Genomic DNA, 22,246 nt, shown 5'->3' with positions numbered 1-22,246 from the left:
GAGGGCTTGCTAATTTATCTCCTGTGTATTAACAGTTTCTTGGCAGGAGAATACACCCCGACCTTCTCTTCACCAAAGCAAACAGGAGAAATGTTGACCCGTGTTGACCCAAAACCTTGAGATGGACTCCATTTAATGACGAACCAGGCGATGAGAGGGCACGTTTGAGTTTTTATGACTAACCCTCCCACTGTCTTCCCCCAACAGGCATTTATTCAGGGATACAGAGTCAGGAATATTGCCCTGTTTGTTGCTGCGTGCCTACAGCAAAAGGGTCACCCTTGTAGGTTCGATACTTTAATATCTGATCAACGGTACACAGGGATGATTTCTCAAGGGTGTGCCAGCAGACAAAAGACATATTTGTTTGAGGGTGTTAGGTCCTTTGATACGGCATATTTGTTGTCCCGAGGTCCATCAAGCATAACAGACAAATCAATAAAACACTACATCCAAGATGTATAATCTCATTAGATGGCTGTTACAGAGAAATACAGCCTAATATGATAATGCAGTAGTTTTTGTCAGTGGTGTAGATTCAGCGCTTTGATTTTATTGCTTGTTGACCGTGGTTTGCCCATCCTGATCAATGCCTTGGAGTCTGTAAAACGTTTTGATGTGTCAGCAGTTGCAGCTGCAAATATGTTTTGATGTTTTCAAATTCTATTTTAATATAAAGTTTCTTTAATGATTCATGGATTGTCCAGCTTTGTCCCCCAGAGTTCAAATACTGACATTCTCTCTGAAAGATGAGCTAGTGTGTATCTGTAAAGTATCGTAGGCTATAAAAGACAGACATAGCCACCGTGACGTGACGTCACATCGCATCACTGCTTTGTGAAGTCTCATTTCGAGTGTGTTGGCTGCTGCCACGTTGTTGTTTTTTTTGATTGTTTAGTTTTTTTCTGGAGAAGCGATTTCAACAATTGTACTAAACCTGGAGCACAGACTTCTTATACTTACTATATTTAACCCTACAGCAAGCCATGTTAGTTAGCAGATAATTACATTAAAAATGATCCACAAGGTGCCAACACCACAGACATTGCTGAGAGGCCTGTTTCTCTCACAGACGAAAACCAGCGCAGTTGGCAGTGTCAGTCTATGTGGCTACAGCCATCACTTTAAGCCCCAAGTGAGGTTTAAATAGGTGAGTTTTAAAAAAGAATCACCTCTCATGCTGTTGTTTTGATGGGGCATAATAGCCAGAAACCAAAACCATTTTTGTACAAAGCTACAAACATGCTTTTTTTCCCTGCTGCTGCTGGAAAGTATTTTAACATTGGATTCTATGAGGACTGACTCGCTTTTGGAGTCACCCTCAAGCGGCCACTCGAGAAGATACAATTTTACAACTTCTTTGTTGGCTTCAAGTTTAAGACCCAGAGATTGGTGCTTGGTCTGTGTGTGGGGATTAAGGGCACTGGCTCCAGTAGAAAGGACAGTTTTCAAGATGAATCTCCGCAAAGGAGTTTTTTGTCATAAGCCCTGTCAAACAGACGGGGTTGCTATAGCAACGCAATGAGTCGCAAAGTGCCTGCGGACCCCAGCACTTCATCAAGTGACATTCAATAATTTGGTGTTGATTGTAACTAGAAAATCAATGGTTCTCCTTTGGGATGTAGAGTGGCAGAGAGGGGAGCCCTTTTGTACGTATTTGTACCTGTGCACTAAGCTCAAGAGTGCAACCTGAAGGGGTGTGTGTGTGTGTGTGTGTGTGTGTGTATATGTATATTTATGTATGTGTTTTAATAGCATTTGTGTTCAAGAGCAGGTTAGGGTGCCAAACGTTTTGTCTGGCACAGTTTAATATATATTTTTGTAAATACTTCAGAAGTAATTGGTTCAGGTTTTGATTTTAAATGCAAATTGTGAATCTCGCCACCATTTACCTGATTTGGTTTTCTTTGATCAAGTTCAAATCCTTCTGCTCTTACATTCGTACACATTGCTCTTTGTTCTGCCAGTTATAACAGAGAAAGAAGCAATCAGAGGCTTAAGTGATTTTTTTTTTTTAAATTCTCTTTAAAAATTCACGGACTCACTTTTGATCAAATTGTCTTGCTCATCGAGTAGAGATCATCAGAGAGATGAACCTCATTAACTTTAGTCAGCTTGCAACCACATAGTCTGTTATTTGTAAATAAGACAACAAGGTCTTCCATAATTATTTTTATCGATCCGATGAAAGTCAGAAAGTTAAAGCATGCGAATTCAAGAACAAGGTGGTGATGTTTTAAAATTGCTGGCTCCTGGCTCCCCCTTGCCGTAGCATTTATGTTGTACCTCGTCAATCTCTAGCTGTGAGAGCAGGCACTTCTTTCGAATGTTGGAACACTGAGCTACTAGTTGTTTCGCCGTCATTGTGGATGTTGGGTATCGAAGAATACCCTAAGAGTGTAAATAGTGAATGGTTTGTTAGAACTCATTATGTATTGTAGAAGCTTCAAAATGTGCTATTTTTGGGAACATAATGGATTCTAAAGTGATGTGAAAGCTCAGATGTTTGTTAGTATTGACCTTAACAAATTGTTTTACTGTCCAAGTTTCTCTTTCCTTTGTCACAGCAGTAGATGTGCATTGCAAACAGTTGTGAATTGAATTTTAAGAGCTTTAAGACGACAGCACATGCAATTATAAATATGTGATTTTTATGAATTGCAAAATTGATGTTACAGGAGCTTTGTTTGTAGCAACCACTACTAAAACATGACCCATCAGACACAGTCTCATCCAATCCCCTAAACCAGAGTGCCAACACGCCATCTTGCAGCACAGCATGCTAAATCATACACCTCTGCCTCGCTTTCCATTTGTTTGCAGGCTGCTCTTGTTTTCTTATCAGGAGTACAGAAAATAAGATTCCTGCCCCCTGGGTATCATCATAATTCCTGACTAATCTGTGTGTTGAAAAACAAGCATGTTATCCATCTGTAGGTCTGCTATTACCAGTGGATCTGTGGCCGTTCTGATTCTGGAGCATTCCAGTTTAGGTGGAGGTTTTAAGCTGATCCTCAGGCGCACACAGATGATTTTCTCTCACCTGGCATGGCAAGAAATAAAAGTCACCAAAAAAAAAAAAAAATCATACAAGAAAAGAAGGTATTTGTGCACCCACCAGGCTAGCCTAAGCGCTTGGAAGAGCACAATGAGCAAGCCGATCACAAAACAAATTATAGAGTACATGAGGGGTCCTGGTACAGGCCTGCTGCTGCATTGATGTAGAGCAAAGACAAATTACTGTGATGCTGCCAAAGTCTGACAGCATGAAGATGAACTTAGTCTGCTTCTCCAGCTTCTCTAAATCTTATTATTATTACTTTGGCTCCTTATGTTTTTTGGGGGGTTTTATCAATCGCAAAAAATACATCAGGTGATTTTCGTGCATGCGGCACTGTAATATTGCTTTAGAATTACAAATTGAAAACAAAATGGCAGGAGATAATATTCAGTTTCATTCCCGTTTAATCTTTTCTGTCAGCATGCAAGTTTTGTGATTTAATGTCAGTACTAACAGCTCACAACACACACAGAGATGAGTTTTTTGTTATTTTGCCTACCTTTATTATCAGCAATGATAGATCCTAGATCAGTGGTCTCCAACCCTTTTTGCGCCACGGACCGCTTTATGTCCGACAATATTTTCACAGACTGACCTTTAAGGTGTCATGGATAAATACAACAAAATAAAACCAGTACCGGTACCAAAAAAGAAGAAGATTTATTCATAACACATCGGAAAAGACCCAGGAAAACTGAGTTAACGATAAAAACGATTAAAAAAATGACGATTAAAAAACGTTAAAAACCCTGAAAACCTTAAATTTCACACCCGAGACTCAACTCTCGTGGCCCGGTACCAAACGCCCGGGGATTGGGGACCGCTGCCCTAGATGATACATGGTGTAATCACAGTGTTACATGACACTGCCTGTTGCTAAGTTTGTCTGCTGTTAGCGACTGGCAGAAAGTGTATGGTTACTTTATCAAAGAAAAAGGTATTGGCAGCAAATTCAGAGCGATTTTCTAACATAAGCCAAAAGTCAATTGACCCGGATTCGATTCGGGTGCAGATTCGAGTGATAATTTTGTCCTGGTTTGTCATCTCTTTCATCTCATATATGCCGAGATCTATTGTTAGCATAAGAAAATGATAAGCACTGCAGCTTCAAGGTTGCTAAAAGCCTTAACTTAAGGTTTTCAGGTCCTTCTTTGTGTAACATCAATTGCGAGCGGGCCGACTGCCGCTAGACGTGCTGCATGTGACTTTGTCTCAACGTGACATTGAAACCGAACATCAGGACGCTGCTATTGTGCCCATAAAATGAGATGACCTGTTGGTGACATTACCTCAAAAGGCACTGGCTGGGACACAATAAAAGGTGCTTATGCTAGAATCAGCATAAGACTTGAATAGCTCAAGCAGAACAAGTTGGTATGAGTCTAACCCGTTTGCCCCCTGAGCTGATTGTCTGTATAGATTGCCATTCTTTCTTCTGGAGCACAAAACTCTCATCCACAATCAAAGGTGTATTGACTGCATATTGACCAGGACTCCACCAGCAGTGCTCACAGTCCGAAATCAATGATATGCCTGTTGTACATGTTTGCTATTTGTCTATAGTGAGAATTGCCAGGCTCTACCACACAAATGTACTTACCCTTTCCATTGGTTCTTAAGTGTTCTTTTAGAAAAAAGTAAAACAGACAATAGATGACGATCCTGCAGATGACCTTCATTTGGTGTGATGGAATGTCAGAGTCAATTTTTAATACTAAGAAGATGAAAACTAGCAAGGCCTGATTATATATAGTATTTTCCCTCTTGGTCTGTGTTTATTTAAAAATAAATAAATTTACAATTCAGCTTTATCTTGCAATTAAGGGTGATTGTAATACTTTTTATGCCTGCAATGTGGAGGGTTATACAGTATAGCAGGGAATCTCTATAACCTTGTTACTGTATGTCAGATGATATTGGAATATGATATAATAAAAAGAGTGTGAGCCCACTGCTCATGGGGATTGTATCCAACCACAAATATCATTATAGTCTTAGGAAACAAAAGCAGGCAGACCTTTGGACCTCTGCTCAGTCTTTGCTGGATCAACAGACACATACTTCAGAGTTATGCTATGTTTATGCTTGAGTGCTTAATGCATTTGGAATTATTACTATTTATCAACGGGTGGCTGGGGAGCGTTAACAACCATCAAAGTTAAACATATGGGAACAAACATTTTCACTCTCATTCCCCCGGAACTGCAGGGAGGCTGGTGCAGCAGTAATGCAGGATGTCCTGAGGGTGTGCTGCTACACGGGTGGTGTCGGGGTCACGGTGTCATGCGGTTGTGAGTATTTTCATGGCAGCAGTTGGGGTTGGCCAACACACTTTACAGCCTGGGGTTAAATGAATATGAAAACAGACTGGAGCATCCAGCAGAGATAGCAGTGGAAAGATCTATTCTTTCAGTCACCGCGCCCCCTCACGCCCCTCTTCTCCCGCAGCCGAATGTGTTAAACTGAATGTTTCCTCGCTGAAAAGGTCACTACTCTGACAAGTGTTAAACCGATGTAGCATTCACTGCTCGTACTATGAGCCACACCTGGGTCACACATGATGTGTTTCTGACATGATGAAAAAATTGGATTACTTAGACAGCTTGGTGCGCAGCTAAAGGGTGATGAAACTGTTAGTCTGAAAGGGGGATTGGTGATATGATAACAGTTTTAATGAAGCTATGTGCAATTCTATCTCTCACTCCCTCTCGCTCTCCTAGAAATTATAATGACATTGTAATTGAACATTTACAGATTATGCTCATAAATGTGACTCTGGAGTCTCGATATTGATGTTGCTGACATTTCTTTAGTTTCAGCTTGAGGCTATGTATACACATATATATAGACAGGAAACGTGTTACAATAGATGATTTAGGTAGATATTTATTTATCAGAAAAGGAGGGTTGAATGAAAACGGGTTATGGGAAATGTAGCAACCTCTGTTTTGGGATTTTTGTTTATTCTGTGACATGTTCAGTGATAATTTCTTTTAAATTCATGTCCATCATATTTTAATATTAGATTGATGGGACAAATTTGTGAATCCGATCCAAAAATGTAAAAGGAAAAAATGAAGAATTTTTCTCATATATCACAGCGTTGACAGGTTTTACCACTGTAGGCGTAGGCAGACATCACACACGCACCAGTCATACTTTCATTTACTTCTGATCCCAGAACCCAACCAGTGCTTGGCACATGCCACTCCCTCAGAAGTTTCAGAAGTCAGGTAGAGAAAAGCTGAAGCTTAGTGTTTGATTTGCACTTTGTTTGATCTTCAGGCACACGGGAGGCATCGGGTTTAACCAGATTTTGTGCAGGATGGCTCTGTGTGTGGTGTGCTAGAGTTTTTAATTTACATTTTGAGAGGTGGTAAGATGTGTTGGTGAAGAGTTATATGAAATTATGTGACAGACCTTTAAAAAAAATGTTATTTGCATTTAATATATGAGATGTTTTCTAAGAAAAGTGCAATTTCGATAGTACATCTCGGATTTTCTCCATGATGAACCAATGCTGCTGGAGTAAATGAAATAGCTCTGTTGCCATTCCTCTTTGGGCATAAATTACAATCAATAAATGTTAAAAAATTTCAGAAAAAGTTGTGGTAGCTTCTAGGTTTTTGTTAATTATTTACTACTGTTGTAAAAAACACATTTTTATAGTAGACAGGGACGAAACAGGAACTTATCAGTCATTGAGTCCTACTTAATTACTTACTTAGTTGACTTACTTACTAATGAATAACCATGGAGGAGATAAGTTGTAAAATCTATAAAATCTATAAAATTACAGTTAAAAGTTAAAGTTTATTCCCTCCTTCAAATTTTTAAGGAGCTACCCAATTTACCAGCCCGATTTACCTGGCCCTGTGTTTGACACCTCTGCTGTAAGTTGACCAAAAAAGGTGAGAAGATTTTGTGCAATGCCCTAGATAGGAATGACACAGTTCAGTAGCTATTATTCCAAATTAATAACAGATAATTTTATTGTTTGATCATAACAGAGGCTTTATGTGGGCTGTAATATGAGGTTAAATTGCTTCTCAGCCAATAAATTAGTTTTTCGATACGCCGATTGCTTACAAAGCAACATTACATATGTTATCATTTAAAAGAGTCTATGATGTGCTATTTTTAGCCACGGTCATGTTCCCACATGAATTAAAGATTCAAGCCTTTTTAATAATTTATTGTCATTGAGAAATGTTTTGGTTGGCTTCACATGTGGCTACGCCTGTTTTGAAGCACTCACCTATCCTTTTGTATGTGCACACTGGACCAATTCCTTTCAGAGCTGTCATGTGAAAAGCAGGCTACGACGATGATTCATTCATAAAAGACTCTCATTTAATTACTCCCAAATCAGGTCGCATGAATACCCAGGAGAAGCGGCTGTTTTGCAGTGGCGGTGGGCGATCAGATCTGAGACACACATCAAATCACAAACCACTCTCAGGTCCCCGCGGCTCTCCATTCACGTGAACAGGATTTCAATCTTCACTGCTCACACCAAAGAGATTTCCACCCAGATGGTGTGTCAGCGCTGGCCTAATAAACCTGTTTATGTATTAAACGCTATGGGGACATTTGATATTCCTCACAGACATTGCCACAGACAAGTAATCACAGCAATAACTCCTCCTCATTAAAGCTCTGACTCATTTAGGATGCTTTCATGTTTCCTGTCAAGGTTAGAGTAAGTTATCAGTTTTTCACATTATGCAACTGATTGCAATGCATGGTGACTAAATGGTTGCCCAGAACTTGAGCATGATGTGCGTTCACAACCACTTATGATTGCAAGGCGATTGCACAGGTTGCCTGAAAGGAGGCAACCTGTCTGCGAACAGTTGTAGTCTGATTCAGAGTGACTCACAGAAAGAAGGTCCTGGGTTTGAATCAACCGTCTAGCCTGGGCCTTTCTGTCTTTATATGTTTGTATGTTCACTCAGTGTCTGCACTGGTTCTCTCTGGCTACCTCTGCTTCCTCCCACAGTCCAAAGTCATGCATCTAGTGGGGTTAAATTAATTGGTGATTCTAAATTGCCCATAGGTGTGAGTTTTTACCTTACACAGTTTACTGTGCCCTCGGCCTATGGTAGCTGGGATAGGCTCCCGCGCCCCCTACAACCCTGAATAGAATAAGAGGAAGAGAATGGATGGATGATACATTTCTATTAAATGTGAATTTCTGTGTATACAGATGTGCTCAATGATTTGTGTAATGTAATTTTCAATGATTTATTACAGTTAATTGCTGTGTTATTTGAAATAAGCTGCCTGTAATTGCTAACTTGACCCCAATCACAGACTGATAGTAGACTGACATTGTCTTATAGTGACAGATATTAGTAACAGGGTTCCTATGCTTGAAAATCTCATTTTGCAGCAAAAATAAGTGATTTGAGAGAATTTTATCTTTTTGGATAAAAGAGATGTGGTTTAAAATGAATTTAAAAATAAGGTGCTAAATCACGATATATGTTACTCCAATACTCAGCATATTGTGAAAAATCACAATAATATCGTATAGTGTGATAATATATCGTGATGTGTCTGGTGAGGCCAGCTGCTTTACACAAAATAGAAGTGAGTGGCAACAAAAGCTGTGTTGCAAGGTAGAATGGAAAGAAAAAGAAAACTCGATGTGGTAGCCTTTTTGAAAGTCATTTAGATGCAGCACATGTCAGCTTGTTGAACCACATGAAGTGGAATATTGAATTGATCCAACTTTTGTGCTCTGTGTGATGGTTGGTACTTATCCCCAGACAAAAAATCAATACAAATACAGTTTGCGGGTACTGATTATGATTTCACATTCCGCGCCAGGAGCATCCACATCACTTTGTTTTTGTTGCTCATTTTAGTGTTTGTGGGCTTGTATGTGTGCACTTATGCAGAACAGGATAGACACACAGGAAGCCCGTGTGAGCATTAGAACAGATGACATGTCTGGGGACACAAGGGGTTTACAGATACACCATAGACCTGCATTACACACTTGGCTGAAGGTTATAACTTCAGGTTTAAGGTGAGCTCGAGTAACAAGTTTGTTTGAAATGCGGTTAAAGAAATCTCAAAATGCACCCATCAAAGTCAGGACAAATTGGTTTTCCGCTCCCTGTGATGTGAGGTCCATTAACTAGGAGAATGAACACTACTGAGAGCCTGTTTCTACGAGAGCAGGCAAAGGGCAGACTTGATGATAAACGACAGCTGGACAGAAGAAAAGGACAGTTGGGAAGTCGAAGGCAAAGTGACACAGAGAGGGCACAGAATCGGCGTTCATCAATTTGAAATGGAGACTTTATATGCGGTAGCATGTTTTATTCCCCATATAAATGTTAAACAATACATTTCATTAAGTTTCTTATATTGTTAACATAAATCATAACGTCTACAGGCTTTCAGGGACACACACTGAAACCCACTGAGCGTCACCCTGTTAGCAAGTAAATGGTTTGAGTAAATGTAACTTTAATGTGTAAATCCTGCCCTCGGGTTGCGTTGGAAGCGCAGTCTCAGGTAAATTCACCCCATCAAACTGTAAAAACCATGGCCATAAAGTAGCTCGGAAGAGCTTTTATCAGTCTTAATGCACTCTTCAAAGAGCATCCCTCAATCTGCACGTCTCATCGAGAGGTGCTGCTTGACCGCAGGCAAAGGCTACTGTATCAGTCTCATTTCACAGATGATGAGAAAGACCATTTGGGTGACTGATGAGCATCTTAACCTAAAGGGGTCACTGAGTGCACCATCACAGAGTGATGGTCATCCACAGCCGAACCCTGAAAACACTCCTTCACATGTACCAATATTGGATACTGTCAGCAGATTGTCTATGGAATATTTATATTCCTATGCAGTGTGGATATATTGCACAGGATCCTTAATGGGTTTACATTTTCCATCTGACCACAGGAAAACGAAAAGACAGTTCCTCTTGCTCAGCAGCACTTCATAACTTTGCTTCGTGGTATACAATTTTAGGAGACTGATTTTCTGACGCGCACTTTCACCATAGTCTTCTGTTCATCAAATGTAGTATTATATCCCCCGCTCCCCATCCTCGCAACAAGTCTCTTTGATGTCAAATTGACACTTTAGTGAACAGCACTTCATGGATTTGATATTGCCTGGCAACTGCAGAAAACCCGCTCCTCGTGGCTTCTTCAGGGCGACGAGAGACGGGCGGGGAGGTCGGTTCGGCGGTGGAGACGATGGTAGAGGAAAAGACGGTGGAAGGTATTAATCACAATGGTGATTTCTGTTTGGCTTGCCTCCAGGCAGTGAAGCAAAATTAAAGCCCAGAAAATCGGATTATGGCCTCCCTGGGGGGTTAGATGCCCAGTAGCCAGCTGATGAGCACTCATCTACTCTTCATTCTATTCTGCAGAAATGTTGGCTCGGAGGCCAATTTGTTAACAGTTATTGCTCATTTCTTGTGTAGCTTCCTGCTAGTGAGACAATAGCCAAGGTTTATTGTCTTGCAATTATCACAATTTGAGGGAAGCCGGTGATTGATATATCGTCTCTAGGGCTGCCACAAACGATTATTCTGATAGTCGACTAGTCACCGATTATTTTTGCGATTAGTCGACTAATCAGATCATCATCCATTGGACATACAGCGTACAGCTTATTGCACCAGCAGCATCTGCTCTTATATAACTATCATTAGCTTACAGCTTTAAGTGTTTAAGGTGCTAACTAAAAATAAAGACAAGATGATAGTTTATTAAATTTTAATGAAATTTGCAGATTGTTTCGGTGAAGTTTAATAAACTCCTTGCTATCTAAAATATAACAGGACACTGGAGTATATTCTGGAGCATCTCACACTTCTGATGATCAGCTGTCTGCTTGACATTTATTCAGCTGTGTAAAAACTATAACTTTAATCTCAGCCAAACCGATTTACTCAGGAACAAATAAAATACTACAAAAGGCCAAACAATAACATTTTTAAGTTATCTAAGTGACTTATATATCATGTTTAACCTGAGTAGCGAAAGACGGCGGTGGGTTTGAAAACGATTTGCCGGAGTCCGGTTTTCTCACGGCTCTAGTGAGCCTTGCCCCCGGCTCGCTAACGAGCTAGTGGGTAACAGACGTCTCCGAAAACGTCGGAGCGCTTTTGAAAATATGTGGTGTCTTGATAAACTAAGCAGATATTTGAGGTTTACACAGCTACATTCTCGCCTGAAAATATGTTAAACGTTTATTTTGAGACCCAGAAAGAATAATAAGAGTAATATTAAAACTAACTAGCTGCCACCATTGTTGGAAACTGAGCTGGGCCGCGCTATGAATTCTGGGACAGTTTCTTCTTCTTCGGGGTTTAACGGCAGCTGGCATCGTTGTACATGCAGTGCTGCCATCTTCTGTTTCAGTCCGTTATTACACTCTTAAATCCTACTACTCATTCCTGCGTCTTTTGTGATCTTACAAAGCTTCAAACGACACGTCGACTATTAAGTCAGTCGTCGATGATTTTGATAGTCGACGTAATCGTGACTAGTCGACTAATCGTGGCAGCCCTAATCGTCTCTGAGGTCTGTGGCTTTACTTGCTGCCAGTTTTGCTGTGGGGACACCCATTATCAGCAACAGCAGTGGTGCCGGAGTTATAAATATGTGATTTTTTTTTTAACTTTGACAAAGTTGGAAATGTGCATACTCCTCACAAATATGTCATATTGTGTTCATTAAACTGATTGGCCCTCTTCATTATGCACCTACTATTATCAATTTTCTAGAAACAGTTGGAGAAATATAATCTATAAATGTATAATACAAATATGGAAAAAAACAGAAGGCTTCTTGGTTTGAGTAACACATAAGGCGCAGAGAAAAGCAGCAAAATCAGAGAAAACGAAACATTATCGTAAAAATTAAGGGGTTTTCAAAACTCTTAAAACGTGTTACCAAAGGTCCAAAACCAAAATAATTTAGTGATATGTATTAAACAGACAAGCACTAAATGATTTTTTTATTAGTAAATGAACTAAACCATGTGTTGAAACAGCATTTACTGCTTTACTTCTCCTCAGCCAGTGTAATTCCTTATTTCCGACAGAAGTGCAACACATCCTCCTCTCGCGAAGCAGATAAACCCAGTGAAAAGCCTTACATGCAGGTAGGTCGCACATAAGCCTCAGACACCCTCTGCTTGCCCGTCTCTATGCAGTCAGCCCTGCCCAAGCTTCTCACAGGAGCTGTTCGCACAAAGGAGCGCATTGTGTAACTGTGCCTCAGTTTTAATGAACCAGCGCTCCCGCTCCAGCACACTCCTCCCTCTTTGTCAGTCCCCTCCCTTCCTGCCGCTGTTCTCATGAATATCACAGCGTCTTCTCCTCATTATTCATGAGCTGGTATCAGTGTGCTCATGTGCGCCGAAACAGAGGAAGAAAAAGGGGGGAGTGTCTCAGTGAGCGCGAGTCACAACCCTGGTGTATGAGCCTGTGCGCACGCCTGTGTGTGCGCGTGTGAGTGTATGAGTCTGAAATAGAGGGAGCGGGATAGAGGAGACACTCCGGCTGATGCTGAAACGGCCGCCGCTACTTCACTGCCGCTGTTCACATCTGAACCTTCTTCTGTCAGGCTCAGCTGGAGCTTTCTGTTCCTCTAAGCTGGGGTTGCTTGTGACTGCCTGAATGTGTGAATGGGATGCCTGAAAAGAGATGCTCGCTAAGGAGTGACTGATGAGAACCAGCGCTCCGGTGTGGAGGGTGACCCCCCTGTGTCCGTACCACCACTACTTGGGGAGAATTGGACGCCTGGCGTTTCCACGACAGCTATAATGGGCTGCAATCTGTGCACTTTACAGAAGCGAGAGGAACACTACAAGCTTCTGTATGAGATCGCACAGGTGAGGCATGACCGACTTTGGTATCGAATATTGTCTGTGTGTGTGTGTGTGTGGATGATTCACTGTGCGTGTTTTGAAGAGAGCAGTTCAAGTCCGGAGCCTTGTTCAGGGCATTTCACGTAGAAGATTGAAATGAATATATTTGCACTATGAAAGTGAGGCAGCATAATGGAGAGAGGGGCTTCTTACTCACTAGCAGATGTGATTTGAGTAATGAGCAGTCTCTCAGAGAGTAGCTAGTGTGCAGTCCATTCATCCTGCTCGAAGAGCTGTGCTGAGGGAGCAAGTTTTTTAATAGAATAGTAGCACCTGGTTTCTACTACATGACGTGTTTGTTCCAATTTCTTTCTTTCATAATGTTCAGCGAGAATTGCCAAAGGGTTTTTTTTGTGGTATTTTATGAAAAGTTTTCATTAGACACTTCAGTGCTGTACCAGCAGTCGTTCTCTTTATATTTCTTGTGGCTCACTTGAGTGTGATAGTCTTGCTCTCACAGGTAACAGCGCCTACATTCGAGCAAATGTTGCTCATCTGACTGCACATTTATATCAGTTCCCTTAATGTGCTCTTTTCTTTTCTTTTTTCAAGGCTGACACAGCTGATGAAACAGCATGAAGTTTTTTTTTTTAAGCAACTGCTTGAGCGTTTTGTCAGGAAACAGGCAAAGAGGCGGAGGACACACATCTCACTGACTGAGGTGGAGCCAAACACATAAACAAGCACCTCCATTCTCCCCATTAGCCCTCTTCCTATGACAGGCTAATAACTATGAAGCAATGTGTCTCCTGGAAGTGGAGTCATGCTCATCCCCCTCCCCAGCAGTAGTGCCTGCCTTCACGCCGCTGTGATCACAGCCTCATTAGCCATTTTATACAACCATCCCGTGCATTAATTAGACGTGAAATGTCTCTCTTTACCCTTGTGAAGCAATGGGGTGAGAAGAAGCGGGGGAGGTAAACCAGCATTGGTTAACCACTGCCTGTAGATTTGGGCTTATATGCGCCCCGAGATGCTGCCAAACTAAGAGGTTGAACATTGTCAGCGAGATTCTGAGCTGCTTTAATGGTCAGAAAAGGGTGCTACGCTAAAGGTGGGCTGCAAGCTTCAAGATCAGCAGCAGAGGAAGTTGCACACACTACTGGCCTGTTTAATATTAGCAAACAGAACTGTCAAGGGACCCCGAAGGATGAGTAGGAAGCCACTGCAGCGCCTGCCTCGCCACAGAAGGATCGTAAAAATAGTGCTGCCTTGGTGCTTATCTTGGCTTTTTGCGTCCCTCTCTCTCTGCACCACTTGTTAAGAAATAGTGTTGACTCCCCTTTCTAGTAGTCTAGCAGAAGGGGCTCAGTATCCGCCAAGTGGGGCAGTCTCCAGGGCACAGTTGCCATTGACAGGATCTCTCTGGCATATCTGTCCACCCACTGATATAGTGAGCTGGGTCAGGTGTGAGCTGCAACATCAGCAGCTGCTTTCTGAGGCAAGGCAGAAAGGATGTAGAGTAAGGAGGATAAAGACTGAGATGGGAATATAGAGTAAGCTGTTAATGATGCAGGGTGAAAAGGAAATCGAGGAAAGGAGCAGGAGCGGGTGAAGCATCCTTGACACGGGAGGTGAAAAAAGAAGGAATAGAAGGGAAGTGTATAGTTCCTTCACCAGTGAGAAACCCTGAAACCACCTCTTTTCACTGCATTGCAAACACACTTCCATGCACACGTTCAAACATGTCCTCTGTGAACAAATAAGCATGGTGTACAGCAGGATGGGTACCAAAAGTAGAAGATGATGGACAGTGAGGCAAGTCTCCTATAGTAGCAGAGCTTTCCCTGCGAGAATGCCAAACAATGTTTTTACAGTCAGGAAAAGTATGTTGTGACAGCAAAAAGCTGTACTCACCGCTCTCGCCACCAGCAATCTAATCGTCTTTCTTACATGTTGTCTGTCTAGCTTTCACCCTTGCTACATGTCTTTTTCCCCATCATTCTCACAGCTCGTGTTGTTGTTTTTGTCTTCTGGTTGTGTTTCTGTTGTGCAGAAATGCACACACACCTAGAATTGTACGCACACACACACGCTTGCTATGCCACTCTACTATTATTATGCAGAGTATGTGAGTGTGTGTATGCAAATGAGGTAGAAATGGCTTGCTGGTGTCACAGCGTGACTGACCAGCCTCGTGGCAGGTTGATTTGAAGAGCAGGAGACAGTCGCAGGGGTTGGTTAGCCACCTTTCTCCCCTTTCCTTCACGTCTAGAAACAATTTTGACACTCTCTCGATCTGCCTGACCCTGCTAGCTGTGGGAGATTTATGACTAGCTCGCTCTCTCGTTCGCACTCCCTCCGTTTCCCCTTTCTTCTATTCTCACGGCTGCAGGTGTTCTGCATGAAAATATCTTCACCTTTGTCGGCTGGCCTGCAAAGCTATCTCACAGAGCTGAGATTCTTTGTTTATTGAATCAGCTTTCTTGGGTCAGGGATAAGACACAGCAATCTTCTTGTGGCCTTGTTCTTTTTCTAACTTTCCAGTCTCACATTTATTTTTATACTCCAACCGATTAACGCTTGTCCATCTTTCTGTCTTTGACTGCTCTGTTTGAGTCCTCTGATTGCTCATCTTCTTTGATTGCATTTCTTTTAACCTTTGCTCCAGCTGATCTCTGTGGGATTCCACTCCAGTTAACCTCCCAGTGACGGCACTTTTGTCATCGAAGGCAAAACCTGTAGACCGAACAGTAGACTGCTTTATGCATTTAGCATGTAGACCCATACTCATGCAGCTATACTCAAAAGCTATAGTCAGGCAGATTCTTACAGCATATATTTTCCACCGTGTGGGTGCTCAGGCTATCTTGCCGACAGTAACAAACTCCGATTCGCTCTGTGATCTAGCAGGGTTTTGAAATTCCCATTGTGTCCATGAGCTCCCCTCGTGAGTGTCACACATTGTCTGTGCACCACTAAAACCCAGTGATGTGTGGCTTTTTGGGCCTAATTAGCAGGATGGCAGATGTTGATGAGACGAGGAATGCAGTGTAGAGTTAAAGATGTTTTGCGGGAACAGCCTGCATTGGCTTTCAACAAAAGCTGTTTTTGCAATGGCATTGCGATCAAACCAAAATTCCACCTACAATAGGTCTCAAAACTTCCCCAGTGAGCCACCACTATCTACTGTAGCAGCCAGCTGCTCCAAATGTGGCTGGGTAATGAATTTCACCTTTCGCACTGCACGGCACACTCTCCATATTTCATTATCCTGTTTCGTAATTGCCCAATGAGCCTCGCTTTTTTTTGTTAGTAGAAGTTTTGAAAGCAGTATAGTATAGCCAGTTTTATAAGTTTTATTAGTCAGGAGAAGAATCACTCTCCACTGCATTTGAGAAATAAATGGAAAGCAGCTTCTCAGCTCAATGAGGCACAACAGTCCCTGATAACTTGCTGATGCATATGAATGAGAATGAGGCACCCACAGCTTGGGTGCGCGCACACACACACACACACATACACACGTTTCTCCAGGAAACAAAAACACATGGTTAGTGAATATTCTAGATATAAAAAAAAAACAGAAAGCAGTGTTCATGAATTTTAGAGTGGGACCGCGTGCAGGAGGCCAACTGCACTGTAATGGAATCTCAGAGTTTAGCGATGTCATGTTGAGCAGGGTCACATGGTTGACAGGATGGGACAGACAGATGTGAAATGAAGCAGATCTGGAGTTTATGCTTTCTGTGGCAAAAGGCAATTCCCAGTATGGTGGTCCTGCAATTGGGTGGGTGGATATTCTATTTTGTGTAGTAGCATCAGATGTGAAACCTGTGGACTAGAGGCAATCTAAGGGGGGGGACACAGATGAGTTGCTCCTGCTTCTGCAGTGCCACTAGCCATGTGTGTAATGGGTATGTATTCAATAAATGTTGAAGAGTTTTCCCAAGAGCCAAACTTCCTGAGAAATGGCTAGCAAGCTGCACCTGATACATAAATAGTGTGCACCAGCATACTTTTGTGTTATTTTGACTTTGTAAGACACTTGACCTCTTTTTCTATTTTTTTAAAGAAATGACTGTCATATAAATGTCAGGTTTAGATGAAAGTTGTCACATCTGGGGAACCCCTTTTGTTTTTTTCTGAAGCTGTCATTGCCATCTTGTGGTCTTTTTGCTTTGTTTCTTTTGGCTAGTCATCAAGTCACTAGGATTTGGAGTAGGGCTGTGCGATATGACCAAAATCTCATATCCCGATATAAGAATTCTATCGTCCCGATAACGATATAAATCACAAAAATGTAACATTTTCTGTAAATTCTGTGAATCTCGGGCAGCTCGTCTTGCGGGAAGTGTTTCCAGCTGTGCGTCATGTAGCTGGAGTCGAGTGTTTTAACCGATGCATGAAACGATACATTTTTAGACATAAGTTGTAACGGCCGCCGATTTCTTTGTGAGTATTTATTACACGGCGTGCTGCGGGGAAAAGCCTTTTCTAACGTTTGAGTCTAAGGTTTATTTTTTTAGCACCTGGCGGCTCCTTTTGAATTCTTATCCGTAAATAATCTGCTCTTTCACGTGATTCAGTTTATTTTGAAAAGTCTCAACAGGATCTTGAGCTTTATTGTGAAAAGTTTATGTGGAACATAAACAAGCGGACACGCGATGCTGTTACCTTCATTGTTGCTAACCACAAGGCATAAAAATAGGCGCTTGTCCGTCTGTAGTGTGGTTATATAAAATATAAGAGAAAGAGAAAACTTAAAGAAATTAATATAGCCACTACAGTGACCATCAAAAAGATGAAAAAATATTGCCATAAACAGTTTATTTTGTGACACCACGAAACAAACGATAGCATAAAATGAAACTATACATGTTTTTATATCGTCATCCGATATATATCATTATATCGAACAGCCCTAATTTGAAGTGATTATATAATTTGAAAATAATTAAATTAATTAATTAACTCATTCACTGCCATTGACGTCTATAGACGTCAATTGAAAAACTTACGTTGACTGCCATTGACATCTATAGACGTCAATTACGTTTTTCAATGGGAGGGGCCAGAATACAACCTCGGGCAGCTTGTCAGTGAATTTTATTTTTTCATATATTTGTAAATAAATTGTTTTGATAAAACATAACCTTTCTCAGTGTTATTTCTGTTTTATAGAAGTGAAAAACTATTTTATATGTTAGAGGTGTCACAAAGCAAGAAATATTAGTGTCAAAGGCACTTTTCTGCTTGAAATGTATTTTTCACAAAAAGCTCGTTTTCTCCCTTTTTTTGGTCAAAACAGGCATTTTTGGTGGAACCCACCTCTCTTCTACAGCTGATTACTAAAGAATGGAAAATGGTAGAAACAAGCTTTTTTTTTTGGATGAAAGAAGAGAGTCTGTTCTTCATTTTGGTAGGTTCAGCGTTTATATGATCATAACACACAGTTTTCTGTGGCTCTTCAAAAATGAGTAAAAATGCTCAAAAACCCTGGCAGTGGGGAGTTACCTGATTTGAAAATGGCTGGCAGTGAATGAGTTAATTTGAAAAAATCACTCTGTTTCTTTCTCTTTGACTTTCTAAGAATGCAGGTTTAAATTAATCTGGAGGTCAGTTTTAGTACAACTTAGTTGGACTCACTACTAAATATGGAATGAAGACTGAAAAAGCACCAGGTGTGATATAAAAAATAAATAGCACAAGACAGAGGCCAGCTACTCAGGAATGGTTTGAGAATAGATTCAAACAGATGCTAAACTTCTCTGATTTCAGCTGTTGGTTTCACTCCAAGAATCGACTTTTTCTACTAGTTTATCTGTAAACTAGTAGAGGGTGATAAACATTTTTCCCCACTATTACATGGCTTTATCATAGACCAACAACTGAACTGACTAATGACACTCTGCACTGATTAACAAGGAAGACATTGTTTGGAAGTCTTCAGTAAATGGGTCCACACCTTGAAAAAAGTTGCCTTTAGTACAGCGTTAATGCTTTATAGGTATGCCTCTATCAGGGGCCTGTGAATGCTTTGATGGTACATTAAGGCTGTCGAACCCCCCACCACACCTTCAGCACTATCTCCAGACAGTTAACTACAAATGTTCTCATCTGTCTTCTTGTCCCATTATGTTTCTTTTGAAAGATGTCCCTCAACCATTAAAATTGATGAGAGTGAAGGAAGAGGGGGAGGAGAGAGAAAAAATGTGCTGCTTGATTGATCTTGTGTCCACCCTGGAAAGATTAGCCTGAGCTATAATCCAGGCTTTCGGTGACACTTTTACTGTTCCTAAACAACACAAAGGTCCATATTTTTAAAGCTGTCGCTTCGAACGTGTGCAGGCACGTGGGCAAATGCATAAATAGTGTGTAATATTAAAAAAAAAAATGTCAGTGTCACTCTGAGCATCTAATGGTATTTCCCTACTTATTAGAACACTGCAGAGATTGTTGCATAACTACTGCTTCATGCTGGCTTCACACTGACAATGTAACTGGGGATTTCATAGTCTAATTTTGTGAGAATCACATATCCAATTGCATGACTGCTTGTGCATTTCAAATTGCAGTAGCTCAAATTAGTTTTCAAAAACAATGTTTTCGATGAGGTGAAATTAAAAAATGTAATTAAAATCCTCAGTGCACATTGTTGCACGGAGATGTGTGCCCTGCTCCTCAGATACAGATGATGCTACATTTGGCACAAGACATAAAGTCAATGGGTTTTTATCAGTTCTTCCACGAAATCTCCCTATGGAGGCGCAAAAGGGATTCAAGAGGGAGCTGATGAAGTGACCTTTTTCCTTTTCATCTGTTTCTTATCTCAATAAGAACCCAACTGACCTTTTCTACCACACATCTTGCTCCTGGACCTCTTTGTCTCCATGCCGCTCTCCAACCCAAGATGAACAAGGCTCTTCAAAATTAGTTTTATCTCCTGTATGTGCTCCTGTCTGTACCGATTTCTTTCATCTGACTCGCGGCAATCACCGAGGAAAAGCTGCACAAACAAACCATGACATGCCATTTTCTTTAGTAAACTAAAGCTCTTTCTCTGAGAATAAATTTCTCGACATATCACCGCTGGCCATCAGATGTAGAACTTCTTGTTTTGGCCGTCTACTGCGCCGAGGTATTCAGACAAGGACTGTGATAGGAGGGTTTTATCTAATATATGTGTACAGATATGACAAGAAACCAATTATAAAGGCAAACAAAGTCCTAGAGGTACTCGGATAGATTTTGAAGTGGTTTGGCGTCCATCTTTGGATGCAGTTAAAAGCTAGTGATCTTTTTGTCAGCTTCCTGTTAGTCTTGGCCTACCTTTGCTTATTTTGTACCCCTAAAATATGATAAGTCATGCATGCCCTGCAGCAGCAGCAGCCTAGTGGAAACCTGAACAGGGTAGTGATGTACTCGCCCCTGCATTCACTCCTCTTGCAAGGACAATGCATAGACCCAGCCTGACTCGAACACCAAGGGCTCATCTGAGAGTTGTAGAGAAGATAATCCTAAGCAAATAAGAATAAACAGAGCTAAATGCTGAAAAGCAATCATTTTTACCTGCTTCTAGACAAAAAGTTTACATTTTATTTTAGTTTGTACAAATATAGCATCAATTACTTTGGATGAGTTATATGAATTGATATGGAACAATAATACACAAACTACTACTATACTGATTGGCTAGTTTAGGATTTGCAACAGAGCATCGTGCTTTGACTCATTTTAAGGAAATAACTATAACAGGAGTTAGGAGTATATATTTATATATTTCAGAAACGGTTGTTGATGAAGGCTGAAGGTGACTGCTGTCAGGAGGATACTGCTAACTTTCTGCCACTCTTTATATGATGCATGAAATCAAAACGATGTATGCATGAAGCTGTGACATCCCTAATTAGTACAGTAATGTACAGTATGTCGGCAAAGACGGCGCAAGCCATAAATTGTAAACAGCATGAATAGCACACACACACATGGTATTCATAATCAAATTTACTGTCCTTCAGATCATTTTGAGTTCATTTGAATTAAACAGTGGTTAATTATGATTGGGTTTAAAGGAAATTACTGTCGTGGTTCTGTGAGCATAATACCTGGCTTAAACTTCACAAGTTTATTACCATAAAGCCTTAAAGTCTTGTCCTTCCTGTTTCAGCGCTCTTGCCTTGAGTGCATAAGCTCATTTGCCTTTGAGAGCATGGGAATCACAAAACAATCTCAGCCACTTACTTAGTTACTATGCAAGTCTCCCTTTGGAAGATGACATCAGCGTGGCATCATCCCGCAGTAGTACTTTGCCTTGTTTTAGTGCATGTTTTACTTTCACATTCTCATCGAGATCAAAGGCTGTCGACTTCAATCAGGTAGAGAAAATAAAGTACATGCCCGAGTATCACACTGGCAATTCCCAATGAACCAAGACATCTTTTTAATGAAGTGAATCCACAGTAAAATGATGGAGTTGTTGTTGACGTGTATTGGGTGTGTTTGTGCGTAGGTAAAGAGCTGGGATGCTGCAGGTTATTGTGGCCTGGTATTAATTTATAAAAGTAATAATAATTTGCAGGCTTTTTGTTTGTCACCATATCCAGACAAGAAAGCAAAGGACAAAGAGGGCATAATTCTCAGACCCATTATTACCACCTGTGACTTGATATCTAAGAACCTGACATTATGCATTTCCAAGCACCTTGTTTTTTTTTTTTTCTCCTTGCACACGTGCAAATAGACTATACAAGCTCGACTGTTTATGAAAATATCAGTATGCATGTGTGCACAGAAATGTGTGTGCATTCTCAGAATTGTTTGTGTCTCTGTCTAAAGTGGTTTCTGTCTGTGCCTGATTACTGCAAGTATATATGTGTTTGTTTGTGTGTATGTCAGTGTGTGCAGTGCAGGCTTTCATGCAAGACTTTGGACTGCTAAATTATGCAGAGGTGGGACCAAGTCATTGTTTTGCAAGTCTCAAGTAAGTCTCAAGTCTTTATCCTCAAGTCTCAAGTCAAGTCTCAAGTAATGTCAGGCAAGTCAGAGTCGAGTCTCAAGTCACTGGTGTAAAAGTCCGAGTCAAGTCACAAGTCTGAAACTTTGAATTTCAAGTCCTTTCGAGTCTTTAAAAAAAAAAAAAAAAAAAAAAAATAATGTTGCAGTTATGCTAAATGTAAATATTAGACCATGTAATTTTAAAATCTGTGTTTTTCTCAACACATGACAAAATAGTGAACTTAGAAAATATACACAAATTGTGAAATTGCACCTCTTTAAAATGCAGCTCAATTAAACCTAGCTCCAAGAATAATTTTCACCGACAGTTCTGAG

The 22,246-nt window shown here is 40.8% G+C and overlaps 1 protein-coding gene across 3 annotated transcripts in view; it reads left to right on the top strand.

The window, feature by feature from the left end:
- Nucleotides 1–22,246, top strand: part of LOC308391931 (PDZ domain-containing RING finger protein 4) — a 127,918-nt gene that overhangs the window by 59,874 nt on the left and 45,798 nt on the right. Inside the window, exon 1 of one of the 3 annotated variants that reach the window (XM_080874733.1) lies at nucleotides 12,488–12,937. The exons of the other annotated variants lie outside the window; for them this stretch is intronic. Coding sequence (XP_080730859.1) covers nucleotides 12,869–12,937 — 69 coding nt within the window. The 5' untranslated portion in view covers nucleotides 12,488–12,868. Of the gene's footprint in view, nucleotides 1–12,487; nucleotides 12,938–22,246 lie in introns of those variants that run through there. 3 annotated transcript variants of the gene reach the window in all.

This window comes from Rhamphochromis sp. 'chilingali', assembly GCF_963969265.1.
Source record: "Rhamphochromis sp. 'chilingali' genome assembly, chromosome: 2".
Classification (NCBI taxonomy): domain Eukaryota; kingdom Metazoa; phylum Chordata; class Actinopteri; order Cichliformes; family Cichlidae; genus Rhamphochromis; species Rhamphochromis sp. 'chilingali'.
Note: the sequence above shows the minus strand (reverse complement) of the source record. Positions and strands in the feature narration are given on the sequence as shown.